Genomic DNA, 23,515 nt, shown 5'->3' with positions numbered 1-23,515 from the left:
GAATGACTGTTGAGATGGGTTTTAATCAGTCTTGATTTGACATGGGAGGCGGCAAAGGACTTCTATGTTTATATATCTTACCAACACCCACTTCACGTCATCCAACATAAAAGCTGCGATTGGCTGTTTGCATGTAGCCTACGAGAGTCGAGACATTGTTGCAAAATAAACCTGAGACGTGTCGAGCTGCCTGTGATGGTTCTCTGAATTCGATCGGGAACGGTGGCCGAACTATTCTTCAGTCTGAGGATAAAATACAGTTCAACAACTATTGGATATGGTTTTGTCGTTATCTACTAGACCGCGTGGCATACATTATTCATCCAACTAGTGGTAGGCAATACATTTTACAGTATACCGTATTGTAGCCTATACAGTAGTCTTTGTTTTGCATTAGAGGCGAGACCAGAAAATTGTCACTCTTTCCCAGAATATTTATTACACATTAATAACATTATCATTACTTACACAATAGTAACACTATCTTCACTTACACATTAGTAACACTATCATTGCAAAATAAGAAATGGATGAATCAAACGGTTCTTCAAAAAGGACTATTCTGTGTTTATTTGACGTGGACGGCACTCTTACCCCACCGAGAGAGGTAGGCTAAATAACATGTTTTATTATCCCGTTGTATTAATTGTGTTTTGTTTGTCATTTTCTTTCTTCTAACGTTGCTGTCCAACTTGTCAAACCTTTCTATTGTTCAAGGAATTATAGGGCGCTTTGCCAATTCCCATGTCATCTTGATAGCACAAAACTGTTGCAATAATGTCAATGTCTTATCTGCAGCAAGGTCTGGAATGTTCCTGCATGTTATTTAATGATTTACTATTTTCTGTCGATGTACTTCCTGATAATGTTGGCAAACACCATCATTTTCTGTCGATGTACTTCCTGATAATGTTGGCAAACACCATCATTTTCTGTCCTTCCAAATTCTTGTTTTCATATATTATTTAATCCCGTGGTTGTAGCCTACAAATGCTGTCGTCCGTCAACTCTTTTGAATGAAACTGAAATGTCTTCGTTTGCATCTGAAGCGTGTATTTCACTAAAAGTAGCGCGCGCCCCATGGAGCAGAGACATCATTCATTTGGATGAACGTTATGTCCTCCGTCCGTACGAGAACACGACTGGAGGCTACTGTTGCCTACTTGCACAACACTTATGAAGTCAAATTTCATATAGCATCCTGGTGGTGGTCAACCCTAGACCACCGTTACACTGGGACACTGCTTACGCCCATTCAAAATAGCCTATAACTGCTGTTTCCTGAAAGTTTCATGTCCGTCCATGTGAAGTAACAATTACCTTGCAACTGTTCGCACCAATCCTCAAATGCCCAGTGTTTTATATATTATATATTGCTACACTATTAGGTTGGATAAGGTGAAATTGTGAAAATGATAATAATGCCCTTTTAGTGTAAGAGCTGTTTGAAAAGACAGCTGTTGAATTTCAGACTGTTTTGGTGGGATGGAGTTTTGTAATGCCTGGTGATATCATTAGTTAATAGACCAATGAGAAAGAGTGTTCCAAACCTCTCTGCCAATAACAGCTCATTGTTTTGTTTTCCCCTTCCCACTCAGACCACTCTCAAACAGTCCTAGCAAAATTCTTGCTTGAGAAATTGCTCTTTGCTCTGAAGCTACTATTTTTGTTTCTTTTTGACAATTAAGGTACTTCATTGTTACCCAGAAATGATTTGATTTTGAGATAACAACAGCTGCATTGGAACTTTAACGGACAGATAAACTGATCCTAAACAACTTAAAGTGGGTACATGGGAAGAGGAGTCACATTGAGTTCCTACCCTAAAACAGACTACTTTGATCAAGGATGTTGACATTCATAATGGGGGTAGCCTATTAGTTATGTCCTCAGCCTCTTTTGACCCACAGATTTGAAATGCAAGATAATCAATGAATAATCAGGGAAACGGCTCTCTAGTGTTTTTCATCATGATTTTAGTAGTTAGTGAAGATAAATGGTTAACTTTCTGTTACACAATGCTGCACCAATGCATGTCTTTGCAATTGTCGTGTGAACACAGGCAGTTCTCTGTGTCTTCAAATAATTCAATCAAACAGGAGGATAAGCATTTAGATTATCCCTCGTATCTCTGCCCATCGTCACAAGATGATGTCTTTGTTGTAACATAGACAAAAAAACGATCATATTGTAGGCTATCTGCATTCTTGTCTCAGTGTCTGGACCGGTGATGTAAAGAAACATTCAATGACCGTAGTGTAGGCAGTGCCCAGTTCAGCAGCCATTGGTCAGTCACAGAGACATAAGTGTGCAGAATGAACCCACTGCCCTTATATTATGTAATGCAGTTTCCTCATGTGAGCATGAAGCGGTCCCTGCCTGATCCATCTGCCCAAGTCTCTCTGGCAAGATGGAAAGCTGGTTTAATAGGATTATGTCTGCAGAGGATCAATAGACCACTATCAAAGTTGCTCCTCCTTCAGAGACAGATGCCAATCTCACTCTGTCTATGCTACCTAACCTCACAAACAAAAGCATTCTCCTGCTTTGTGGTCAGACAACAAAAGCAGTTTTCAGGACTGTAAATGCCTGTCTTGTCACAGTTTATATAATGAGTCCCTAAAACGGTGTTTTCAATGATAGACAACACAAACAGGTACAGAGCGTGTGTGTGTGTCTGTCTGTGTGCACTCATCGTGTGTTTACGCGTCATGCGTGTGTGCTTACACCCTGCAGAAAATTGACCCTAAGCTGGATGAGTTTTTCCAGTCTCTGCGCAGGAAAGTGAAGATCGGCATAGTGGGTGGATCAGACTATTCAAAGATCGCAGAACAGCTGGGGGAGGGAGATGAAGGTGAGCACTCCTCATTCTCACTTTGGTCACATTTCAGTCTCACATATTCACCCTCAAACCCACATTATTGCCTTTCTCTCACAGGGCTTTGCAAACCCCAAAAGGCTGTCGCTTTCATGGCCGTGAAATTATTTAAAGGAAATTCACCAGAGAGAGGTCTTTCATGTTGGCAGCCCACTCTCATTTGACATCAGTCCATAAATAACAGACATAGACGAAAGCAGCTACATCATAACTGATGTCTCCGCTCCGGGTCGCACATGGACCCAGGTGGAGTTACATGTTTGCTCATGTACCTGTGTTACCTTGACACACTGACCCTGTCGTGGAGTTTACACACAGCAGTGGAGACTGGCCACCAATACACTGACAACTGACAGTTATCACTCAGAGCAGCAACAAAAGTCAAGCGACGAGCGATAGAGTAAATATAAGTGGGAGTGCTACTAGTGCATTCAAGGCTTTGGTTTCATTGCATTTCTGCATCAACAGTTCTCTATCCTGATCAACCCCAGACTGCATTATGCAAGACAGATTGAGATGCTCAGTACTTTGATAATCTAGCCATGTGAGATATGTGTACAGTGAATGGACAGGACAGAGATTAAACTGGACTGTTCCAGGTAGTGTTACATAGGTGGTAATCTGCAATGACGAATAATCCCGCTGCACCAGGTACAACATGCCTGTGTTCCAGTTGGGGGAGTTTTTTTAAGGCTATGTGCTGGTAGCTTGTGTTGTCTATTTACTATGAATGTTCTCGCAATAGCACACGTTTACCTAATTTGCCCCCTTTTTCTCTTACAGTGATACAGAAGTTTGACTATGTGTTTGCTGAGAACGGCACGGTGCAGTACAAAGACGGGAAGCTCCTTTCCAAACAGGTGGGTGTCACTGAGGTGAGGGAAGGAATCAAATATATTTTTGCTCACTAACAAGCTATTTAAACATGATTCCATGTAAACAACATGTAGGCACAACCTTTTTTCTTATAAACTGCTCTCAGCTAAGAAGACTGGAAGGGAAAGTTATGATCATGTCTTTTAAGAAAACTGCACTGTGTTAATAAGAAAAGACAGTTCAAATATTTGAACTATGTCCTCTGTCCTACAGGCCATCCAGAACCAGATAGGAGAGGAACTACTGCAGGACCTCATTAACTTCTGTCTCAGCTACATGGGGCTGATCAAGCTTCCCAAGAAAAGGTGAGACTCCCTCCCTCTGACCTACTTTCAGCTCGTTTTCTATGCATCTAGTCATTCAGAGGCCCCATGGCCACTTCAACCTGTCCATCACAGCTGTAGGCATTGGAGAAAGGAATGGTGGCTCTGTCAGCATTCCTAAAGGAGAGACTAAGACAGAATGATTGATTTGTATCTGGGTGGAGATACTTATTTCCTTGAGAAACAAAGCAATTCTGGATCTAACACTAGAATCTCTAGAATTGTTGTATGATGGTTGGTAAAAAAAAACATGAGCTGGCGCACACTCAAAATAATAGTTTGTGTGGAGGTGCAGACTAACGGCGAATAAACTATAAACTATCATAATAAAGAAAGTCGCACACTCCATGTGTAATCTCCCAGCAATTTAATGGGTATTTACCAACACTTCGGCATCACGAGGCACAGTGATGCCGAAACGTTGGTAAATATCCAATAAATTGCTGGGAGATTACATATGTATGATGGTTGGTAACAAAGCCACACCAAAGTCTCTTTTTGCAGATTAATGCCTTATTCTGCCCTCAGGGGCACCTTTATCGAATTCCGCAACGGAATGCTGAACATCTCCCCCATTGGCCGGAGCTGCACACTTGAGGAGCGAATCGAATTCTCTGAAATTGACAAGGTATTACACAGTATAAGAGTGCCTAAATCATGATCCAAACAGCAGTCATTATCTTCTAAGCTAAAAGAAGCTAAACTTTTAAAACGAATAGTAAACAAACAAAGCATGCGTTATTGATTGAGTCATGTTTTCAACCTCTTATAACCTCAAATCACTGCACAGTGCAAGCAGGCATGCTTTTCTCTTATATTCTGTTACGTTGGCTCCTATTAAAAGGAGAAGAGAGTAAACAAGTCAAAACAATGCTGAGCTTTCAAAATGGCTGAACAGACAGCCCATTGATGTTTCACAGCCACACGTTATGGAGGGTTTAGTGGTCTGATGGGAGATGTGGAGAGGCTTAACCCTTAGTGGCCTGAAGCCTGACCCCTTTCCTTAACCTCTTCAAAGAGAGAGAAAATCCGGGAGAAGTTTGTTGCGGCCCTGCAGGAGGAGTTTGCTGGGAAGGGTCTACGATTTACTAGAGGTAAGCCAACTGCCACAGGATGTGAGCTGGGAATTAATATCGGTGTAACTATTAGCACCACTAGTCTTGTATTTCAGTATTATTTTGTATGCTATCTGTGCATGGTGTGATATCTACATTTGAAGACTCATTTATCTCTCAGATAGAACCCTGTTATGACTTAAATGTACTAGCTCCTTTGCTGTCTTTTCCTTGCTGTTGCTTCCTATCTGCCAGTTCACAAAGACGATCTGCAATGCGTAGTCAATCTCCTGGACACATTGTGCCCAACTTCATTAAACATTACTCTCCCCTGCTCCACTCTCTGAGGTTCAGAGATGTTTTTCTCTGGTTAGTCAGACTAGGTGTTTGCTGACTGTAACTAAGTGTGGGACTTCCTTAATGGCCTGTGAAACTGTACACAATTCAGGCAGCTGCACAAACAGCTGGAGATAAGGCTGTTGTCTTCATAAGACACTCTGATAAAGCCTTGGGCCAGTAGCAGCAGTCGTTACAAACACACACATTCATCCTTACTTCATCCTAACGGCCTTACTTCACCCTAACTGAGTGACTGCCCTGGGAATCCCTCTGATTGCTGATATTAACTGGGAATCCTTCTGGTTGCTGATGTGGAAGCTGATGCTAATAGCACTGGCAGCAGAGCCCGTTGGAGGGCTGTTTACACTGCAGCCGCAGAGCCTGATAAAACAAGCCAATGGGAAGGCTAGTGGATACGATTTATGTGTTTGCTCATTGCAGTCTGTATCTGCACGTCTACCCTGCCTTGGTTTGTTCACATTTCACATATACAATGCTGTTTATGTCTATCCGGCACTTACGCCAGAGATTTTTGCCCGTGTCACTCAGCTCAAAAGGCGACATCGCAGTGTCACTTCAAATACAGGCAACTTTGTCCTGGCTATGTTTTCTTTCACCTTTATGGTGCATGGCCAGGGGTGGGGAAGGAACTGTGTGGGGGATGGGCTGAGGATGTGGGTGTTTGTGGCCAATACACCCTCTGATTGGCTGAAACCTCCCTAGCTGTTGCATTTGTGAGCTTTCCCTTCGGGTCAAGCAGCAGTTGCTTCATCCACTTTTGGACTAATACATTAATGATAGGTATCCATTGATTATTGAAGAATCACATCCATATGATCTTGAACAGTCGTACCCCGTCAGAACACAACATATAAGCTAGTTTTACTCCATTGTTTATAAACAAATTAAATGTAAACAAATACTGTATAGCCTAAAAACATGGTTAAAGTTATAATTTTGATATCATGGATGGTCAGTCCTTGCATTCATAGCCCTGCCCTTGAATTTGAGAGTGCTCACATGTCTCCAGTCCCATCGCCACACCTTTTACTGAAACGGTGGTGAGGAGGGCGCTTTGTTAGTGCTTCAACTGCTGGTTGCCGCTTTAAACACTGGGGGGTAATGAAGTAGAATATGAAGGGGGGGGGGTTGAGAAACAGAATTTAAACTTACTTCTCTGAGGGCTTTTCGTGCACATTCACCGCTCATTGACCTGAATATGTGGCCGAATTGAAAGACTAACTGCTCTGGTTGTAGAATGAAAAGGAAAGAGCGATTTAAAAGAAAGGAGTCAGCCACAGGCTGTGTTTGTGGAACAGAGTCCACCTCATGAGGCAGCCTGATGGCTCACATACTGTTAGGGACCTCATGGAGGTCAGCCAAGTAGTGAATAATCACCAATAATAAGACTGTCCTCCCTGGACACAGACTGTACGTCAAAGCCATCACCACACAGTCGATGCACAGGGCATAAATAAGTCTGTTCTGCTGAACTGAGCACAGTGATTGGGGCTTTTAATAACCTTTCATGCTTTTTGAGGGGAGAATGTGTTGGGCTCCAAGTCTGTTGCAGAGAAATGTGCAACATTAACCGGTTGAAGTTGCAGTCTTAAAAATATCTCAAAGCTGCTGTTCCTATAATGGGGGAAATATCACACCTATTTTACATACATTGGGCATCCTCACTCATCAGTGCATTGACCAACCAAAACAAATATCCCTGACATGGCATGAGAGAGCTGGTTGTAATGTGTTAATAATCATCACTAAAATCATCATTATTTTATGGAAGGGACTAATATTCTGTTCAGTAACATGGTGTTGTAATGTATCAATTGAAATTAACTGAAATATTCCCTCTCGTGTGCCTCTCTTATTCAGGTGGTCTCATCAGTTTTGACGTGTTCCCTGAAGGCTGGGACAAGAGGCTCTGTCTGGATGTGCTGGAGGGGGAGGGCCTGGACGCTATCTACTTCTTTGGCAACGAGACGTCGTCTGTAAGTGAAGGGGAGGACCTTGTGGACGTGTCAGTGGTGGGGAATGCTCTGAGAGTAGGATTGTGCTGTGGCTTGAATGATAAAGGTTAAAGTTCAGAGATCATTGTTGATGTCATTCTATGTGGAGTTGACCCCTGCCTGAAAGAATGTTGCATGAGCTTTGTGATGGTTGTGTGTTTATTTAACCTCTTTTACTGAGACATAGAGAGAGACAAAGAGTGAGTGAGGAAACAAGGAAAGAGGTCGACAATGGTGAAAAGGGCAGTCGGTGCAAACCTATTTGTGAACAAGCAGATTCTAAAGCCGTATCTACATTCCTCTCTGTTCAGGGGGGAAACGACTATGAGATCTTCAACGACCCGCGGACCATTGGTTTCACAGTATACTCACCAGAGGACACAGCCAGGCACTGTCGAGAGATTTTCTTCAAAGCTCCCACCAATGAGTCGTGATAAATTGTGCAGCAGGCACTCTCACAGTCAACTTCCCCTGGGCTCCCCCTGTTGTTGAGGGCAGTTACTAAGAGCACCTGAAGGAGAAGAGGTGGAAATGGGAGGTAAACCACTACAGATTTGTAATCAATGTGTTGTTGTTGTATAATATTATTCTAACTAGCACTGGACATATAAAGGGATCATCAGTAATTCACATTGGCTGGACTCCCATAGAAAGTACTATGAGATGTGGACACATCTGCTTTTTTAAAGAGATGGTAGCTCAAAAATGTGAGGAAGTGTACTAATGTTTTCAGTTTTTTATCATGACTAAGTGTTTCTCTAAGGTTTTAATATAATATCTGATTATTTAACATCTATCAACCCAATGGTTTTTGTAGCGTGTCCCTGTATTTGTATATAATATCAAATTAACCATAATGTCTTATAGGCCCTCCTGTAAGACAATCCTCTTGTGAATATCATGTGAAGATGTATATACATTTTGAGTATATAATGTAAATACCCACTTATGTTTTGCACTAATATTGATACAGTTATCTGACAAACTGGGTTTTGGATCATTTGTTTTCTTTGTGAATGTAGGAAGTGACTGGTGTTGTCTTTGAACAAAATGGAGCGAGACAGAAGAGAGAAAATTCGTTTTTTTGCTCTGTGCCAGTCCACTTTCAGATTAAGCGCCTATAGAAAGTCTGCACCCCCTTGAATTTGTTTCACATTTTGTTGTGTTACAAAGTGGGATTGAAATAGATTAATTGTATTTGTTTGTCAAGTTAAAAAAAAAAAGTAGATTTTTTTTTTTATAACTAAAATATAATAATTCCTTTAAGTATTCACGCCCTTTGTTTAGGCAAACCTGAATTAGTTCAGAAGTCAAATGTGGCTAAACAAATCACATCATAATTTATATGGACTCACTCTGTACTCTGTGTGAAATAATAGGGATTGACATTATATTTTTTTATGACCACCTCTTCCTCTGTCCTCCCAGGGCTTTTTCGATAGCTTCAAAAATAAAGGGCAGTGATTGGTAGATGGGTAACAATAACATATTAGACATTGAATATATCTTTAAGCACGGTCAAGTTAATAATTAAGTTGTGGATGAAGCATTAAACCACCCAGACACATCAAAGATGCAGTCATTCTTCTGAACTGAGCTGCAGGACAGGAAGGAAACTGCTTAGGGACGTCACCATGAGGCCATTGGGGATTTTAAAACAGCTACAGATTTCAATGGCTTAGATGGGAGAAAACTGAGGATGGATCAACAACATTGTAGTGACTCCACAATAATGACCTAAATGACAGAGTGATAAAAAGAATAAAAATACACAGAATAAAAATATTCCAAAACATGCAACAAGGCACTAATGTAATACTGCAAAAAAACACGGCAAAGGAATATACTTTTTGGCCTAAATGCAAATCCAACACAACACATCACTGAGTAATTGCCATCAAGGTATGGGTCTGCTTGACATCGGCAAAGACTGGTGAGTTTTTCAGGATGAAAACAATCAGGATGGAGCTAAGCACAGGCAAAATCCTATAGGAAAACCTGCTTCAGTCTGCTTTACACCAGACACCGGGAGAGGAATTCACCTTTCAGCAGGACAATAACCTACAACACAAAGCTGAATATACACTGGAGTAGCTTACCAAGGAGACAGTGAATGTTCCTGAGTGGCCAAGTTACAATTTTGACTTAAATCTGCTTGAAAATCTATGGCAAGACTTGAAAATTGCTGTCTAGCCATGATCTCCAACACCTTGACAGAGCTTGAATAATGGGGAAATATTGCATAATACGGGTGTGCGAAGATCTTATGAGACTTACCCAAGATGACTCAAAGCTGTAATCGCTGTCAAATGTGTTTCTAACATGTATTGACTCAGGGGGGGTGAATACTTATAAAAACAAATGTTAGAATTTTTTCTTCCACTTTGACAGAGTATTTGGTGTAGATTGTTGACAAAAAAATGACAAGTCAATTTTAATTCCACTTTGTAACACAATAAAATGTGAAGAAATCCAAGGAGGGTGTAGACTTTCTACACAAAAGGGTTATTCGGCTGTCCCCATAGGAGAACCCGTTTCGGTTCCAGGTAGAACCCTTTTTTATTCCAGGTAGAACTCTTTTGGGTTCCATGTAAAACCCTTTGTGGATAGAGTTCAATCTGGAACCAGAGGTTTCTTCAAAGGGTTCTCCTATGGGGACAGCCGAAAAACCCTAATGAGAATCTAGATAGCATCTTTTTTTTCTAAGAGTGTTTAGACACTATAGGGAGAAGTCTTACCTCATCTATGCAATTACATATAAATTATTCCTGCTACTTCAGTCTGCACCGCTATAAGAAATGGATCTCACAGATGGCTCATACACACTTTACATTACCTACCCAGTATATTCATGGGTACACGTCCTTTAGTTGTATCTTATCAAATCAAATTTTATTAAAAGGTTAATGACATCTGCGACAAATACAATAATCTGGATGTCTTGACCCTTCTGCCAAAGGCCATTAGACCTTCCTGAATGACAAAGATCCAGTGGACTCACTTGTACAGTTTGATCGACATACACTAATTGTGAAATCATCATGTGATTGTTGTGTACTGTATTCATTTGAACTATGTTCATTGTAATAAATTATTTTATATCATTGTGCCAAGTGTGACTTGTTATTTTTTTGTACAACAGATGGAAAGTATAACTAACGCATAGGCATGTGATTCTAATGTCACATACTATGTGTACACCCTTATCTCCAAAGACAAATACTAAAGAAAGATAACAGCCACCATAATTGTGAATCATAAAATGTTATTAGTGCTCTTTCAAGGCTCACATAGAAATGAGGGTAAACTATAGCCACAGTGGCTTGTCTAACAGAAAATGCTCTGAACTGTGACCAATGAAAAACCTAGCATTTTAACTAAAACTAAAATATGAAATAAAACAACCCAAAACAGTAAGAATGAAGTACAGAAAAATACATAGAAATAGCCTAAATATGGAGAAATGCTAAACATAATGGGTAGACATGAAACAAATACAAATAACGGCTCAGTAACAATTAAATGATCATTTCAGAACTTAAACAAATACATTAAAATGTATTTCAATTCCATTGACAGTGTGTTACAGTGTCTCTCAGACAATAGAAAAGTTTCAAATAGTTTCAAAAACCTTACAGTAATTTGCTCATACCATCATGGTGAGTTACAATTTGCAAACAGGACTACAAATTGCCACATGATAAAGCCTAATAGGAGTTGTAGTCGGTTCGGCAGTATTTCAGAAAAGTTCAAGTTTTTAAGTGCATTCGTTTGACTACAATACCCAAAACTTAAATCCAGTAACCTCAAAACTAACGGATACAAAAAAATCTAAACAAAATGATCAAATAAATATATATAAATAAAAGGCAAAAATACAAAGATGGTTGTGTACCTCGAGAACATATTAATAGTGGCTTTTCCATTCACAGTAAAATATAAATCATTCTTCCAAGCTTTTTATTTTGTCTCCCATGACATCATCTCTCCCTCCCTTCTCGATTGCTCTCTCAACCAGACGTTTACGATTCTGTACCTCTAAACCTTTGTCAGTTATTTTCTCTCCAACCTCATTTTGATTTCATACCAATAGTAATGCTTCTCCTCAAAATGGTGTCGGATTTCTCATTCTATTTCCTCCACCACTCCGCTCAGTCCCTTCACCCACTTCCAGTACATTCAGGTTGAACATATTCTCCTCCCTTGCTTTTATGACTTATCAATCCAGTCTGTACTAACCGCGTCCTAGTTCACGGATGGCCAACTTGTGTCCTGAGGAGCCAGTCAGTGTATCTAGGGTTTTCTTCCAACCCAGCTCTAGCACACCTGATTTAGACAGACTCACCAGCACCAGTTGGCCGTCCCTGCCTGCCCTAGCCAGACCCCTCAACTTCCCACCCTAGCCCTCCCTGTAGCCAAGTGTAGATAAACAGGCCAGCGCTGAAGCCTAGCTCTCGTCTAGCTGGCTGATGATCTGGCCAGACCAGGTCTCATGCTTCGTCCCTGGGTTCAGATGAACTATCTTCACCTCCACGGCCTGGATCTTCAGGTTTTTTGGTGGGATCCGGGAGACTTTGTATGTGACCTCATCTCCTTCTACTGGGACATACTCGCCCTCGATACTGAAATAGATTGAATTAATGATTCAGATGTTAATTTACTGCACAATATGAATATGCAGTCAGTTCCTGCTCTGAACCTTGACACATTTTATCTGACACTGAACACTGATGTTACATTGCTGCTCTGAGATAGAAAGCTGTGAACAGAATATTAAAAAACAGGGCATTCTGTTCATTTTAGCAATTTGCCAAGCTAAAGAAGGCTGCTGTAGTGATGAAGGCCACTCACTCAGAGATGTGAACAAAGATGTCATCACCGCCATTGGTGGGGCGGATGAAGCCATGACCTTGTGACCTGCAGAAGCTCTTGCACACGCCCTTAAACGCTGGCCCTGAGGTGGCCCGCACCGTGCTGATGAGAGACAGGGGAGAGAGCATCATGTCCACTCTCAACAAAACATTACATCAACACACCATATCCCTTCTGCTACTGCTTGTGGAAATAAATTATTATCTAAGAAGTTAAGGAATGTATATATAAACTTCATATAAGTGAACGATAATAAACATACACTATCAAACCAATTCTAATACAGAAACGCATTCATGAGCAGCATATCTAGTTGCTTACGCTGAATAGGTGCGGTTGCGTTTGGTGGGCAGTGGGCTGGGCAGTGACCGGGGCTGGGGTGGCGCTCCCCTTTCCCACACACGGCTGCCCTCCCTCAAGAAGGGGAAGGAGAGAGAAAGGGGTGCAGCCCGGGGGGAGCGCAGAGGGGCCTCTGAGGGGGACGTCAGGCTGGGGTCTGTCATGGCTGAGGCACGGGCCAGGTCGCTCTTCTTACCACTCTTCTGGTTCTTCACCACCTGGCCTGATGCTGACACTCCAGTTATATGTTTGTCTGCTCACTGTCTCTGCTTTAATATATCTTGCTATTGAGTACACAGGTCAGTTTGTTTCAGCAAGTTTCTTAGTGAAGAAAGAAAGAGAAGAAAACAAACAAAAGTAAAAAGCGAAAGTTGAACCAGAAGGAACAACTGAAACAAAGACAGATTTCATGAAGTTTATCCCTACTGCAGAGAACATTATGCATCATTCATAACAGCTTCATATTAAGAGGGATGTTTGGATTTACATTACTGGACACTTATGAAGCCATTTAGTCGGACTACCCTGGTTAAGAGTATTAGCCTAGTGGCAATGTTTTACCAAAAATGACACTGGCAGCCTTTCAATTCATTACAGCCAATTTTTACTTTCAAATGCCATACATTTCAACTGCCAACCATTCCTAAGTCTGCCCACAAACAGTAACAGGCTCAACTTAGATATATGACTGATGTTTACATTGTGTATCAAGTCCTTCAAGCTCAAGAGGAGCACAGCTTTAGGAATAGCTGCAACAAAAGCAGTTAAATGAAGGTTCAATTAAACATTTTTAAATAAAGCAGCCATTGTGTGCCAAGATATGGTGGTGCATATTGATGGCATGTGCACGCAATAAGATAGGACACAGCACACACTCCAAGGCCAAGATGGCTTTGCATGGTTTAAGATTGTTACATTCTTTCGCTCTGCCTGCATCATCAAGGTTACAGTAAAACAGACAGCTCTGACAGCTCGAATGTTGAGAACGCCGTCGACAGAGCTGCTGGCAAAAAGGCTAGCCGTGTGTTTCTGACGTCAGCATGCAATAAGGGAAAGCATTGGATAATGACTACAAACCAAAACATTAGGGCAGCTACATTGTAACACCAAAATTGTCAAATTAGAAAAGTAGATGATCCTTTCACGCGAATGCAAATTGACTGTTTAAAGAACGATATGAATCCGTTTTTATAAAGTAAAAATGTAAAAAGAGAGCAACAGTGAAGTCTATCTCTGGATACTTTCTCTGGGCTACATCCGAATTAAATATCTGAAATAGTCAATTGACTCGGCTCAACGTGTCTAAATATCACAAGAAAAATCCCTCTACGTGAGACATTCATAACATTGTATGATTCGTCATGTTGCGGAGGCGTGCATTTCGGGCTAAGTGAATGACCAGTTTGCATTGCCAAATTATTCTGTAAATAAACACGCATATCATCCGACTTTTTCTAATTTCCAGAACATTCGAAAAGTCGGCGCGCGCAAACAGAGACGCTGTAGGGATGAGAGGATGAGTAGCCTCGTCAAAGGTATTCTATAGCCAACAGTTGTCATTATCATACATTTCCTTTAGTCTATACTTTGGTCAAAAAGGCTGTCACACGTTAATGAATAGGCGATACAGATTTTCTACAATCCAAACAATAGCTGGCATACCCGTACTTGAATATTTGTACTTACTGCATTGCTAGAGTCCGTTTGTCGGTAGAGGACGGGTGTGTGCCTTGTCAGTTACTATTATATAACATTAATTAAATAAATAACAGTAAATACGCGTAGTCGCGCGGAATACACTGATCTGCGGTGTGTTGTTGAGGCTGCGCAGTTGCCGCTGGCTGAGATTACACCGTAGTCGGGAGAATGGGCGTGATGTTTGTGATGTGTGTTTGCTGACAAATTTGTTGGCATAACAAGACTGCTATGCTCATACGCGTCAAAGCAGTTATTACATTAAACAAGTATGTGTTCGTATTGTAAACCATACTGATGTATTCCTTCATGTAATGGAGTAAGTAAAAATAACCAAAATAAAGATCAGAATATGATACATTCATTTGGCCTGGAAGAATATGGCTTCTATGCTTTATCAAAAACTGCTTCAGAGGACCAACTTCACACCCACTAAAATACACAAATTACAGTGAGGTGTAGTGCTTGTGGGTTCATGACAACCCCTCCCAAGGACAGTTATTTTATGATATTTTTGGGATACATGTCCTGTACACAATTATAAACTGGGTGGTTCAAGCCCTGAATGCTGATTGGCTGACAGAAGTGGTATATCAGCCATATACCACAGATATGACAAAACGTTAATTTTTACTGCTCTAATTACATTGGTAACCAGTTTATAATAGCAATAAAAAAAAACTCTGGGCTTTGTGGCATGGCCAATAGTCCGCGATGCGTCATGCCTGAGATCAGCCCTTAGCCGTGGTATATTGGCCATATACCATCATCTCCTTGGGCATTATAACCCAACTCAAAATCATGCAAACAAAAATGATCACTGATGAAACACTATACTGGTCAAAAAGACAACACACAATTGTATATTTAGGCACACTCACTTCATTATTTGTTCAACTGAACACTCACAGACTTACATGGTGACACTAAATAGGCCAATTGGGGCCCTTTAGTCAGTCTTTCTTACGGTCATGTGCACCGAGTGTAAATGCTGGTGCGTTAACAGTTATGGTGGTAGTATTTACAATATACAGGGGGAAGTGGATCTACAGCTTTGCAAGTGAGACAGTTCTCCATGTCCCCGGCCTGTGTGCTCTATTAGAAATCCTTGCTACTGGTCCCTTGTCCTTGGGTCTGCCATTCCTATTATGGGAATCCTGGCTCCTATACTTGAGCCCACAGTTCTGTGTCTATTAACCTTGTGGACACTTCACAGGAGGCATGTTTCTCCAGTGTTAAAGTCACAACCTGGGAGGAGTGACTGAGAAGAGTCCAAAAAGAAGGTGTATGTCCAGCAGCTAGGATGAATACTTGACATCTGTCTCCCTGTTTTCTCTACTGTAATGGCCTCTCCTTTCGCTAGCTGTTCCACCAGGACAGGAGGCCCAAGCCTGGCTCGCTAATGGTACCCTGATACACAAGAAAGGCAAGGGAGGGAAGGGGTGGAATTAATTATTACTGACTTATAGTATTGAAAAATACCTTAAAAATAGTCATTTGTAATAAGGATGTATGATGTAAAACCAAAAGTACACCTAAGTGAAGGACGTCACTATGCTGCTAACAGTTTTGCCTTCTCGAACGACTGGTCCTTTGCTTCGCAAACACAAGTGACCACCCTGCTTGACAAAGTACTAACCAGTTGCACTACCCAAAAGGTACCAATTCGGCAGTACCATCACCATAGAGTTAGATAGACAAATCCAGTGCCCCAAAGCTGGTTTTAGCATGGGCAGGGCCAATGAGGACTTTCAAAATGTTTAAGTAGTCAACTGGGTGGGACTTCCTATGGGTTTAGGAAAGATCACATAATTCCATCCAGGTCATCAGGAGAATTCACCCAATGAATTATACTCCTGATCAAACATTCCATACTTGCTCACTGGACATTTTGAGTGAGCTTACCGGTACCATTTAACTCAGTCACATATACTGTATATGGATACTGAAATTATTAAATTCACAACAATAGTAATTCAATCTTTTGTAGTGTGAAATAAGTATTTTCTATCAGTGAGCGCCTTCTTACTAGCAGTGTGTAAGGGGGCTCTTTCTTTTGGCCACCCTCTGCCCCTGGAGCTGCAGAGGTGTCGGTTGCTGCGGCAGAAGGGCCTGTGGGCGACGTGTCCAGGAAGACTTCATCTGTGACCCGGAAGCGGATGTCCTCACCTTGGTCCATGTAGAGGTCATGGGCCCCTTCATCTGTCTCATACTCCCACACCCACACCTGCTCTGCTTCATCGCTGAGGCAGCAGTCAAGGAGCGCTTGCTAGATTGCTTTATTTTCAGTAGCTTTTACAGGTAAACTAAAATGTCTATCAGATAGCTATCAACATGAGGAGTTTAATTAACATTTACACGATTGTATTCCAGAGCCATCAAATTGTCAAATGCACACATTGGTATGAAATACACAAACACACATCACTGGGCAGGATACAATTTTGCAGGCTGCTGTAGGGACTCTGGGGGAATGACGATGTCATCAAAGAATCCTAGGCTGACTATGAAACAAAATATGGCAGTGTGAACAAATCTATACAGACAGACTGCCACATCAATGTTATACTTCATACTGAGACATTCTCCCTGTTGATCCACTTTATACATTGGGAGAGAGACAGGGTCGGTAGGAAAACCACTGCAGTGTGTACAGACTCCTCTGGGGCTGTGACGGCAGAGTATAAAAAGCATCTGACCCAAATTAGTGTATCAGCAAATCACAGCATGTTCAAGTGTTCTTATTTTCACACAATTAGGCCTATTAGTCCAGAATAGACATAGGTATATTTGTTATGGACAATGCTGTTGCATTGAGTCATATAGGCTATTAGGACTTAACATTCATGTGGGTCGGGGAGAAAACTGGAAGGTGGGGGAAAGATGAGTTTCTCTCACCATGTACTCCTTCTTGACTGCAGTATTTGATCTTTCCAACAAGAATCTCATCCAAAAAAGGGTGGAACACAACATACCTGAAGTGGACTAACAAACAGAGTAGGGAAAAGATAAGGTCACATCAAAATGGACAGTCACTCCTAAGAGAAAATCCCTGCCCAGAAACAACTCCTAGGGAGTGACCTCCAGGCACTTGTGTAAATCTGATAGTAATATGGTGCAATACGGTGAAAGTTCCACCTAACCTATCAGAAGGTAAGGTGGAGCTACTTCTATAACATACGGAATGCCTTTTGGGTCTCTGCATTTCAAAAAAGATACATGTCAATTAAGCTATTAATTTGACGTGTCATATAAAATTCTATTATAGAATGTTGTGTGAACTAAATTTGCATGCACAAGCCAAGCACCACCACTACAGTCAGTAGCACGGTCAAAGCTGGGGGAAAAAAAGTCTGCAAACAATCACACACATCGGCCACAATGTGTTTACAATACCGTGTTGGTAATAAGCCATTATTTGTTCGACTGAACTGGAAAACATCCGTGTGAGCATTTGAAATAAGATCAGGATCAAACGAACAGGATCAAAAATGTTAGCTAGGTAGTCCAACATTCTCCCAGACTGCAACCATTCCAGAGGCAGGGGAGAAAGGATGGTGAACCTTCTGCTTCTGACACCTAGCTAGTAAGCTAGTAACCGAGTCCCCGAGTCCCAGTCCCCGAGCTGACAGGGTAAAAATCTATCGTTCTGCCCCTGAACAAGGCAATTAACACACTGTTCCTAGGCCGTCAATGTAAATAAGAATTTGTTCTTAACTGACAGGCCTAGTTAAATAAAAGGTGAAATATATATTTTTATAGTCACTGGTCCAATGAAAGTGTTTATTTTCAAACGCTCCGCATGGAATTATTACTTTTCTCTTAACCTGTATTTTTTCTACCTTAGATAACAAAGTAATAATTCCATGCAGAGCGTTCGAAAATAAACAAGTTCATTGGACCAGTGCCGCTGTTATTTAATTTGTATTATTTTGCGGCGTTTTGATCACGATTATTGCATGAATATTGATTTACAGGTAACATGTGAATATATTTGTGGGCTCAATCCTAAAACAATGTATTCACTTGTTACCTGCAAATCAATATTCATATGAAACATGGAGGCCTATCAGCGACATTAAGCAGGTTTCCATCCAACCATTTCATGCAGATGAATTACACATAAAAAAATATACTCACAGCAGGCCTGATGGAAACAGCTCATTTGAGGGCAAAATGTCAACAACACAAAATACACTAGACAAGGGTGGACAATTTTCTTGCCTGTGAAAGATTATGCAATAATCATGGTCGAAACGCCGCAGCTATTGATATAATAACCATCATGTCGAGGTTAACTTGGAGTCACGTAATGATATGTTACGTTGCAGCCTACTACCACCATGCCATGGAAAAGCATGAAGAGTTTATAGGAAGATTAAATAAACGATGATGTTGGTCAAAACTGTGATTTTCCTGTGTTTTATATATACAGTTGAAATCAGAAGTTTACATACACTTAGGTTGGAGAATTAAAACTCATTTTTCAACCATTCAACAAATTTCATGTTAACAAACTGTAGTTTTGGCAAGTCGGTTAGGACATCTACATTGTGCATGACACAATTAATATTTCCAACAATTGTTTACAGACAGATTATTTAACTTATAATTCACTGTATCACAATTCCATTGGGTCAGAAGTTAACATACACTAAGTTGACTGTGCCTTTAAACAGGTTGGAAAATTAGAGAAAATTATGTCATGGCTTTAGAAGCTTCTAATAGGCTAATTGACATCATTTGAGTCAATTGGAGGTGTACCTGTGGATGTATTTCAAGGCCTACCTTCAAACTCAGTGCCTCTTTGCTTGACATCATGGGAAAATCTAAAGAAATCAGCCAAGACCTCAGAATTTATTTTGTAGACATCCACAAGTCTGGTTGATCCTTGGGAGCAATTTCCAAACGCTTGAAGGTGCCACGTTCATCTGTACAAACAATAGTACGCAAGCATTACGCGTTCTGTCTCCTAGAGATGAACGTACTTTGATGCTAAAAGTGCAAATCAATCCCAGAACAACAGCAAAGGACCTTGTGAAGATGCTGGAGGAAACAGGCACATAAGTATCTATATCCACAGTAAAACGAGTCCTATATCGACATAACCTGAAAGGCCGCTCAGCAAGGAAGAAGCCACTGCTCCAAAACCGCCATAAAAAAGTCAGACTACGGTTTGTAACTGCACATGGGGACAAAGATCGTACCTTTTGGAGAACTGTCCTCTGGTCTGATGAAACAAAAATAGAACTGTTTGGCCATAATGACCATCGTTATGTTTGGAGGAAAAAGGGGGAGGGTTTGTGGAAGGCTACCCGAAACATTTGACCCAAGTTAAACAATTTAAAGGCAATGCTACCAAATACTAATTGAGTGTATGTAAACTTCTGACCCACTGGGAATGTGATGAAAGAAATAAAAGCTGAAATAAATAATTCCCTCTACTATTATTCTGACATTTCACATTCTTAAAATAAACTGGTGATCCTAACTGACCTAAGACATGGACTTTTTACTCAGATTAAATGTCAGGAATTGTGAAAAACGGAGTTTAAATGTACTTGGCTAAGGTGTATGTAAACTTCCAACTTCAACTGTATTTACAGTTGAAATAACACTATGAAATTGAAAATAATGATAATGCCCTTTTATTGTAAGCGAGGTTTGAAAAGAGCGCCTGAAATTTCAGTCTGTTTTGGTGAGATGGAGTTTTGGCCTGCCTGGTGAAATGATTTAATATTAAGATACAAAATGGCTGCATTGGGCTTTTAAGTACACTGTAAGCTTGCAAATGTCCAATAAATATCAAGGATTGCTAGTGACATGATCGGTGTTTGGCTTTATCAAATAAAAATTATCACGCTTATCCACATCTCATCATATAACCTACTCTGTCAACTTTATAAGTGAACTGTTGTCTAGAGAGTATGTGCAAAAACCAGATTGAGCACGTTTGCTATTTATTGTAACAGTTTGTGACAAAACCATCGGTCGAGTTTAAAATGCAATGGAAACATTGAACTTCCATTTTTCTATTCGGTACAATGAAATGTAAGGACAAAAGGGTGTTTTATCTGCAACAAGTCCGTTTTATGGAAACCCACCTGTGGTGGGAAAATGTGCATCATATTTTTATGCTGATTTATAAATAGTCGCATGAAAATCTGTCGCAAATTGTAATTTCCTTACCTTTGGTGTGGGAAGCTCCATCACCTGGGAATATGTAGGAATCCTCCAGTTTTGTGATGTCATACAAACAGATACAGAGGCCAACCTGGTAAACCACCTGTAGAGATGCAGGTAAAGATCAGCCAAACATAAATAAAGCAGATAAGTTAACAAGACTACAATGTCACAATTGTCTTAGGCTAAACAAAGCAAACAATAAAAGATTAACTCAGCTGACAATATACAGAACCCCTGTCCACTGATGAATAGGGGAGGAGGTTACAGTATCTTTGGTACTGCATCCTCTCACCTTATTGGCCAATTTCTTGTTGAGTTCTTCGGCTATGGCTTCATTGAACTGCCGCTGGAAATTCCATGGGGGGATTCTGACAGTGTCAACCATCTCCACTGCCACGAACATGATTCTGGTCCGAGGAAAAACAAGAAACAATGTACAGTAGATATGAAATCACAGAAAAATACCTTACAGACAGGGTGGTATGACAGTAAGTCTGCCATTCGTTAAAGTGCTATAGCACAGGTACATTTACCAGCTAGCTAGCTACCTTATCATATTCAATTCCATTGTTACAGTGTAATGAAACAATGTAGCTAGTAATGTATAACAATTTCATCAAGAAACATGTTCTCTCTAGCTAGCTAACACAGCATCACTGTCCTGAAACTGTTAACGTGACCTACCTTTCCTTTCAATCCTTTAAGCTACTCAAAGTATTTAAATTCGGACAATGTAACAACTGCAAGGCTCACTATATTATTAGTTTGAATAAATACTGGTATCATGGATAAATTGACACCAAAATCCCCTTCTTCGTGTCGCTAGCTTCATAAAATATTTTTTTTACACGTGTTATTGATTTCCTACATTATCGTAACCATTTACGGCAGGTCGCAATCTTAAAGGCACAGAACGCTTTTTTTCCCAGCAATTTTATTTTAGTATTTCGTTCGTCAAAGTTCTTTGCTTCCTCCTCTGGTCTCCTTTCCTTATCTGGTCTACTGATCTGAGAACTCATACATTTGTTCTCACCTGCCCAGTTCTTCAACATAGTGTAGAAAAGGATACACAGAAAGGAAGCCACTTAATACTGTTGAGAAACACAGTATTTGTCCTTGCACTCAGTCATGCTGTCTTGCAGTTTCCTCTGTCTGATGTACCTGGGAATTTTTTATTTTTTTTAACAGAATACAAACACATGAATAGTGAATTTCCAGTGAGGATTTACCCTGGTTGTATACCCAAAAGACTCAAACTTGTCTGTTTCCATCTACGCAGACCGGCACCGGGCCTCAATGAGCCGCGGCTCTGGCGGACCCGGCCTGATTTGGTGCCAAGCCCTGTATACTTTTCAGCTGGCATTTACATAACACAGGCCAACTGTGAACTTCAGCACCTTCTCACAAATCAACCGTCTTGAATGACGCAGGGGTTGTTGATTCTGCTCACCCCATCTTTAGTGTCACACTCCTGAAGGAAACACAATTACACTAGACCTTACATTTAACATAAAACACTGGCGACCCACTAGTGTGGGGGGGGGTAGAGATCTTCATGGGTTCGACTGAACCCAAAATTTTGCTCTAGGTCCGATTGTTCTCGTGTCCATTCATTCAGGTGCGGGTCACCCTTTAAAAAATGTGTTTGGGCCTCCCGAGTGGTGCAGCGGTCTAAGGCACTGCATCGCCCGGCTGTATCACATGGGCACAATTGGCCCAGTGTGGTCCGGGTTAGAGGGTTTGGTCGGCCGGGATTTTCTTGTCCCATCGCACTCTAGCAACTCCTTGTGGCGGGCCAGGTGCCTGCAAGCTGACTTCGGTCGCCAGATGGACGGTGTTTCCTCTGACACATTGGTGCAGCTGGCTTCCGAGTTAAGCGTGCAGTGTGTCAAGAAGCAGTGAAGTTTGGCAAGGTCGTGTTTCAGAGGATGCATGGCTCTCGACCTTTACCTCTCCCGAGTCCGTAGGGGAGTTGTAGCGATGGGACAAGACTAAACTACCAATTGGATTTCACAAAATTGGGGAGAAAAAGGGGTAATTGGCCTTGGGTCTGCGTCCAACTTTTAGGACCCATGAAGAGCTCTAGTGTGGGGGTAAGTCTCAGTTGAAAAGCACCATAATTGCACATTTCCACAAGTGACTTACATCAGTGTTTTACCAAAAAGGCTCAGACTTGTTTCCAATTCCACAGCCCTGATCCAAAAACATAACACTAGAGCCTACATTAACATATTCACTGGCAAAACACTGATGCTGTAATGAAAAAAACTAAGACACAGGTTAAGCCTAGTCATGGACTGAAAATAGCCATTGAAAGTACTTTAGTCCAGGACCAGGCTCAATCGCTGTCTGTGAAACCACCTCTATTATGGCCAAGGGATACTATATTCAGTGCTGAATTGTGTAGCATTTTAACTGCATTACTGTCACAGTAACTATAAAAAAAAGTGCTGAATTAAATCCAATTAGTAAATTTGCAAAAATAACATTTTATTCATCTTTATTATTAATTTACCACAGGAAATATCCTAAAAGATTTGTAATCTTGTACACTATGAAAACTGCAAGCATTCAAATCTAATACAAAACAAACTTTAAAAATCAGTCAAGTGGAATTAACCACTTGAGATTACATTAACTAATGCCCGTCAATGGGTTTCTACATTTAATTGTTTGCAGTGTCTGAAAAATTTGCATTCTTAAGTCAGTCATTGACAGTGTTTCAAAATAGAAAAGAAATAGCTAGACCAATAAAACAAAGCAGTTCAGGTTTTGGATTCACTGAGGACAACTTCAAATGAGCTAAGCATTTGCTTTGTCACATTACAGTAGCATTTCAGAAACTCAGATTTAAACCAGGGATCCACATATTGTATATTACATCACAGTAAAAAAGCAGCCTGCTTCTCGGGTGGCTGTTATCCTTATGAATTAATG

The 23,515-nt window shown here is 40.8% G+C and overlaps 3 protein-coding genes across 6 annotated transcripts; 1 reads left to right on the top strand and 2 right to left on the bottom strand.

Annotated features, from left to right (window-relative positions):
- Nucleotides 1-105: 105 nt before the first annotated feature.
- On the top strand, nucleotides 106-10,595 carry LOC109897349 (phosphomannomutase 1). 2 transcript variants are annotated; one of them, XM_031834281.1, is made up of 8 exons: nucleotides 106-607; nucleotides 2,737-2,854; nucleotides 3,662-3,738; nucleotides 3,968-4,059; nucleotides 4,606-4,705; nucleotides 5,096-5,171; nucleotides 7,353-7,468; nucleotides 7,798-10,595. In XM_031834281.1, exons 1-8 carry the CDS (start codon nucleotides 527-529, stop codon nucleotides 7,918-7,920), a joined length of 783 nt encoding a protein of 260 aa, XP_031690141.1. In that variant the 5' UTR covers nucleotides 106-526; the 3' UTR covers nucleotides 7,921-10,595. The 2 variants fall into 2 exon arrangements, with proteins under 2 accessions (XP_031690141.1, XP_031690140.1); XM_031834280.1 differs by having other exon boundaries at nucleotides 3,662-3,753.
- Nucleotides 10,360-15,802, bottom strand: LOC109898585 (cold shock domain-containing protein C2). Of its 2 annotated transcripts, XM_020493604.2 has the most exons (4): nucleotides 14,384-14,565; nucleotides 12,680-13,018; nucleotides 12,338-12,460; nucleotides 10,360-12,108 (listed from the first exon to the last, which is right to left on the bottom strand). In XM_020493604.2, the coding sequence occupies exons 2-4, from the start codon at nucleotides 12,859-12,861 to the stop codon at nucleotides 11,934-11,936; spliced, it is 480 nt and encodes a 159-aa protein (XP_020349193.1). In that variant the 5' UTR covers nucleotides 12,862-13,018; nucleotides 14,384-14,565; the 3' UTR covers nucleotides 10,360-11,933. The 2 variants fall into 2 exon arrangements, with proteins under 2 accessions (XP_020349193.1, XP_031690144.1); XM_031834284.1 differs by having other exon boundaries at nucleotides 12,680-15,802.
- On the bottom strand, nucleotides 13,285-21,469 carry LOC109898584 (DNA-directed RNA polymerase III subunit RPC8). Of its 2 annotated transcripts, XM_031834282.1 has the most exons (7): nucleotides 21,263-21,469; nucleotides 20,871-20,985; nucleotides 20,582-20,678; nucleotides 17,291-17,377; nucleotides 16,833-16,896; nucleotides 16,422-16,635; nucleotides 13,285-15,802 (listed from the first exon to the last, which is right to left on the bottom strand). In XM_031834282.1, exons 2-7 carry the CDS (start codon nucleotides 20,979-20,981, stop codon nucleotides 15,752-15,754), a joined length of 624 nt encoding a protein of 207 aa, XP_031690142.1. In that variant the 5' UTR covers nucleotides 20,982-20,985; nucleotides 21,263-21,469; the 3' UTR covers nucleotides 13,285-15,751. The 2 variants fall into 2 exon arrangements, with proteins under 2 accessions (XP_031690142.1, XP_031690143.1); XM_031834283.1 differs by lacking the exons at nucleotides 17,291-17,377; nucleotides 21,263-21,469 and having other exon boundaries at nucleotides 20,871-20,984.
- Between the last annotated feature and the right edge of the window lie 2,046 nt (nucleotides 21,470-23,515).

The sequence above is a fragment of the Oncorhynchus kisutch genome, linkage group LG10 (genome assembly GCF_002021735.2).
Source record: "Oncorhynchus kisutch isolate 150728-3 linkage group LG10, Okis_V2, whole genome shotgun sequence".
In the NCBI taxonomy this organism is placed as follows: domain Eukaryota; kingdom Metazoa; phylum Chordata; class Actinopteri; order Salmoniformes; family Salmonidae; genus Oncorhynchus; species Oncorhynchus kisutch.
Note: the sequence above shows the minus strand (reverse complement) of the source record. Positions and strands in the feature narration are given on the sequence as shown.

What these genes read in the sequence shown, in the direction of transcription:
- LOC109897349 (XM_031834280.1), top strand. Translation starts at nt 527, where the DNA reads ATGGATGAATCAAACGGTTCTTCAAAAAGGACTATTCTGTGTTTATTT. An exon ending in AACAGGTGGGTGTCACTGAG is followed by an intron (nt 3,754 to 3,967) that starts GTGAGGGAAGGA and finishes TCTGTCCTACAG; the next exon opens with GCCATCCAGAACCAGATAGG. An exon ending in TTGGCAACGAGACGTCGTCT is followed by an intron (nt 7,469 to 7,797) that starts GTAAGTGAAGGG and finishes CTCTCTGTTCAG; the next exon opens with GGGGGAAACGACTATGAGAT.
- LOC109898585 (XM_031834284.1), bottom strand. Translation starts at nt 12,861, where the DNA reads ATGACAGACCCCAGCCTGACGTCCCCCTCAGAGGCCCCTCTGCGCTCC. An exon ending in CGCAACCGCACCTATTCAGC is followed by an intron (nt 12,461 to 12,679) that starts GTAAGCAACTAG and finishes GTCTCTCATCAG; the next exon opens with CACGGTGCGGGCCACCTCAG. An exon ending in ATCTTTGTTCACATCTCTGA is followed by an intron (nt 12,109 to 12,337) that starts GTGAGTGGCCTT and finishes AATCTATTTCAG; the next exon opens with TATCGAGGGCGAGTATGTCC.
- LOC109898584 (XM_031834282.1), bottom strand. Translation starts at nt 20,981, where the DNA reads ATGTTCGTGGCAGTGGAGATGGTTGACACTGTCAGAATCCCCCCATGG. An exon ending in ACAAGAAATTGGCCAATAAG is followed by an intron (nt 20,679 to 20,870) that starts GTGAGAGGATGC and finishes GCATCTCTACAG; the next exon opens with GTGGTTTACCAGGTTGGCCT. An exon ending in CTACAGCAGCCTGCAAAATT is followed by an intron (nt 16,636 to 16,832) that starts GTATCCTGCCCA and finishes CTGCTGCCTCAG; the next exon opens with CGATGAAGCAGAGCAGGTGT.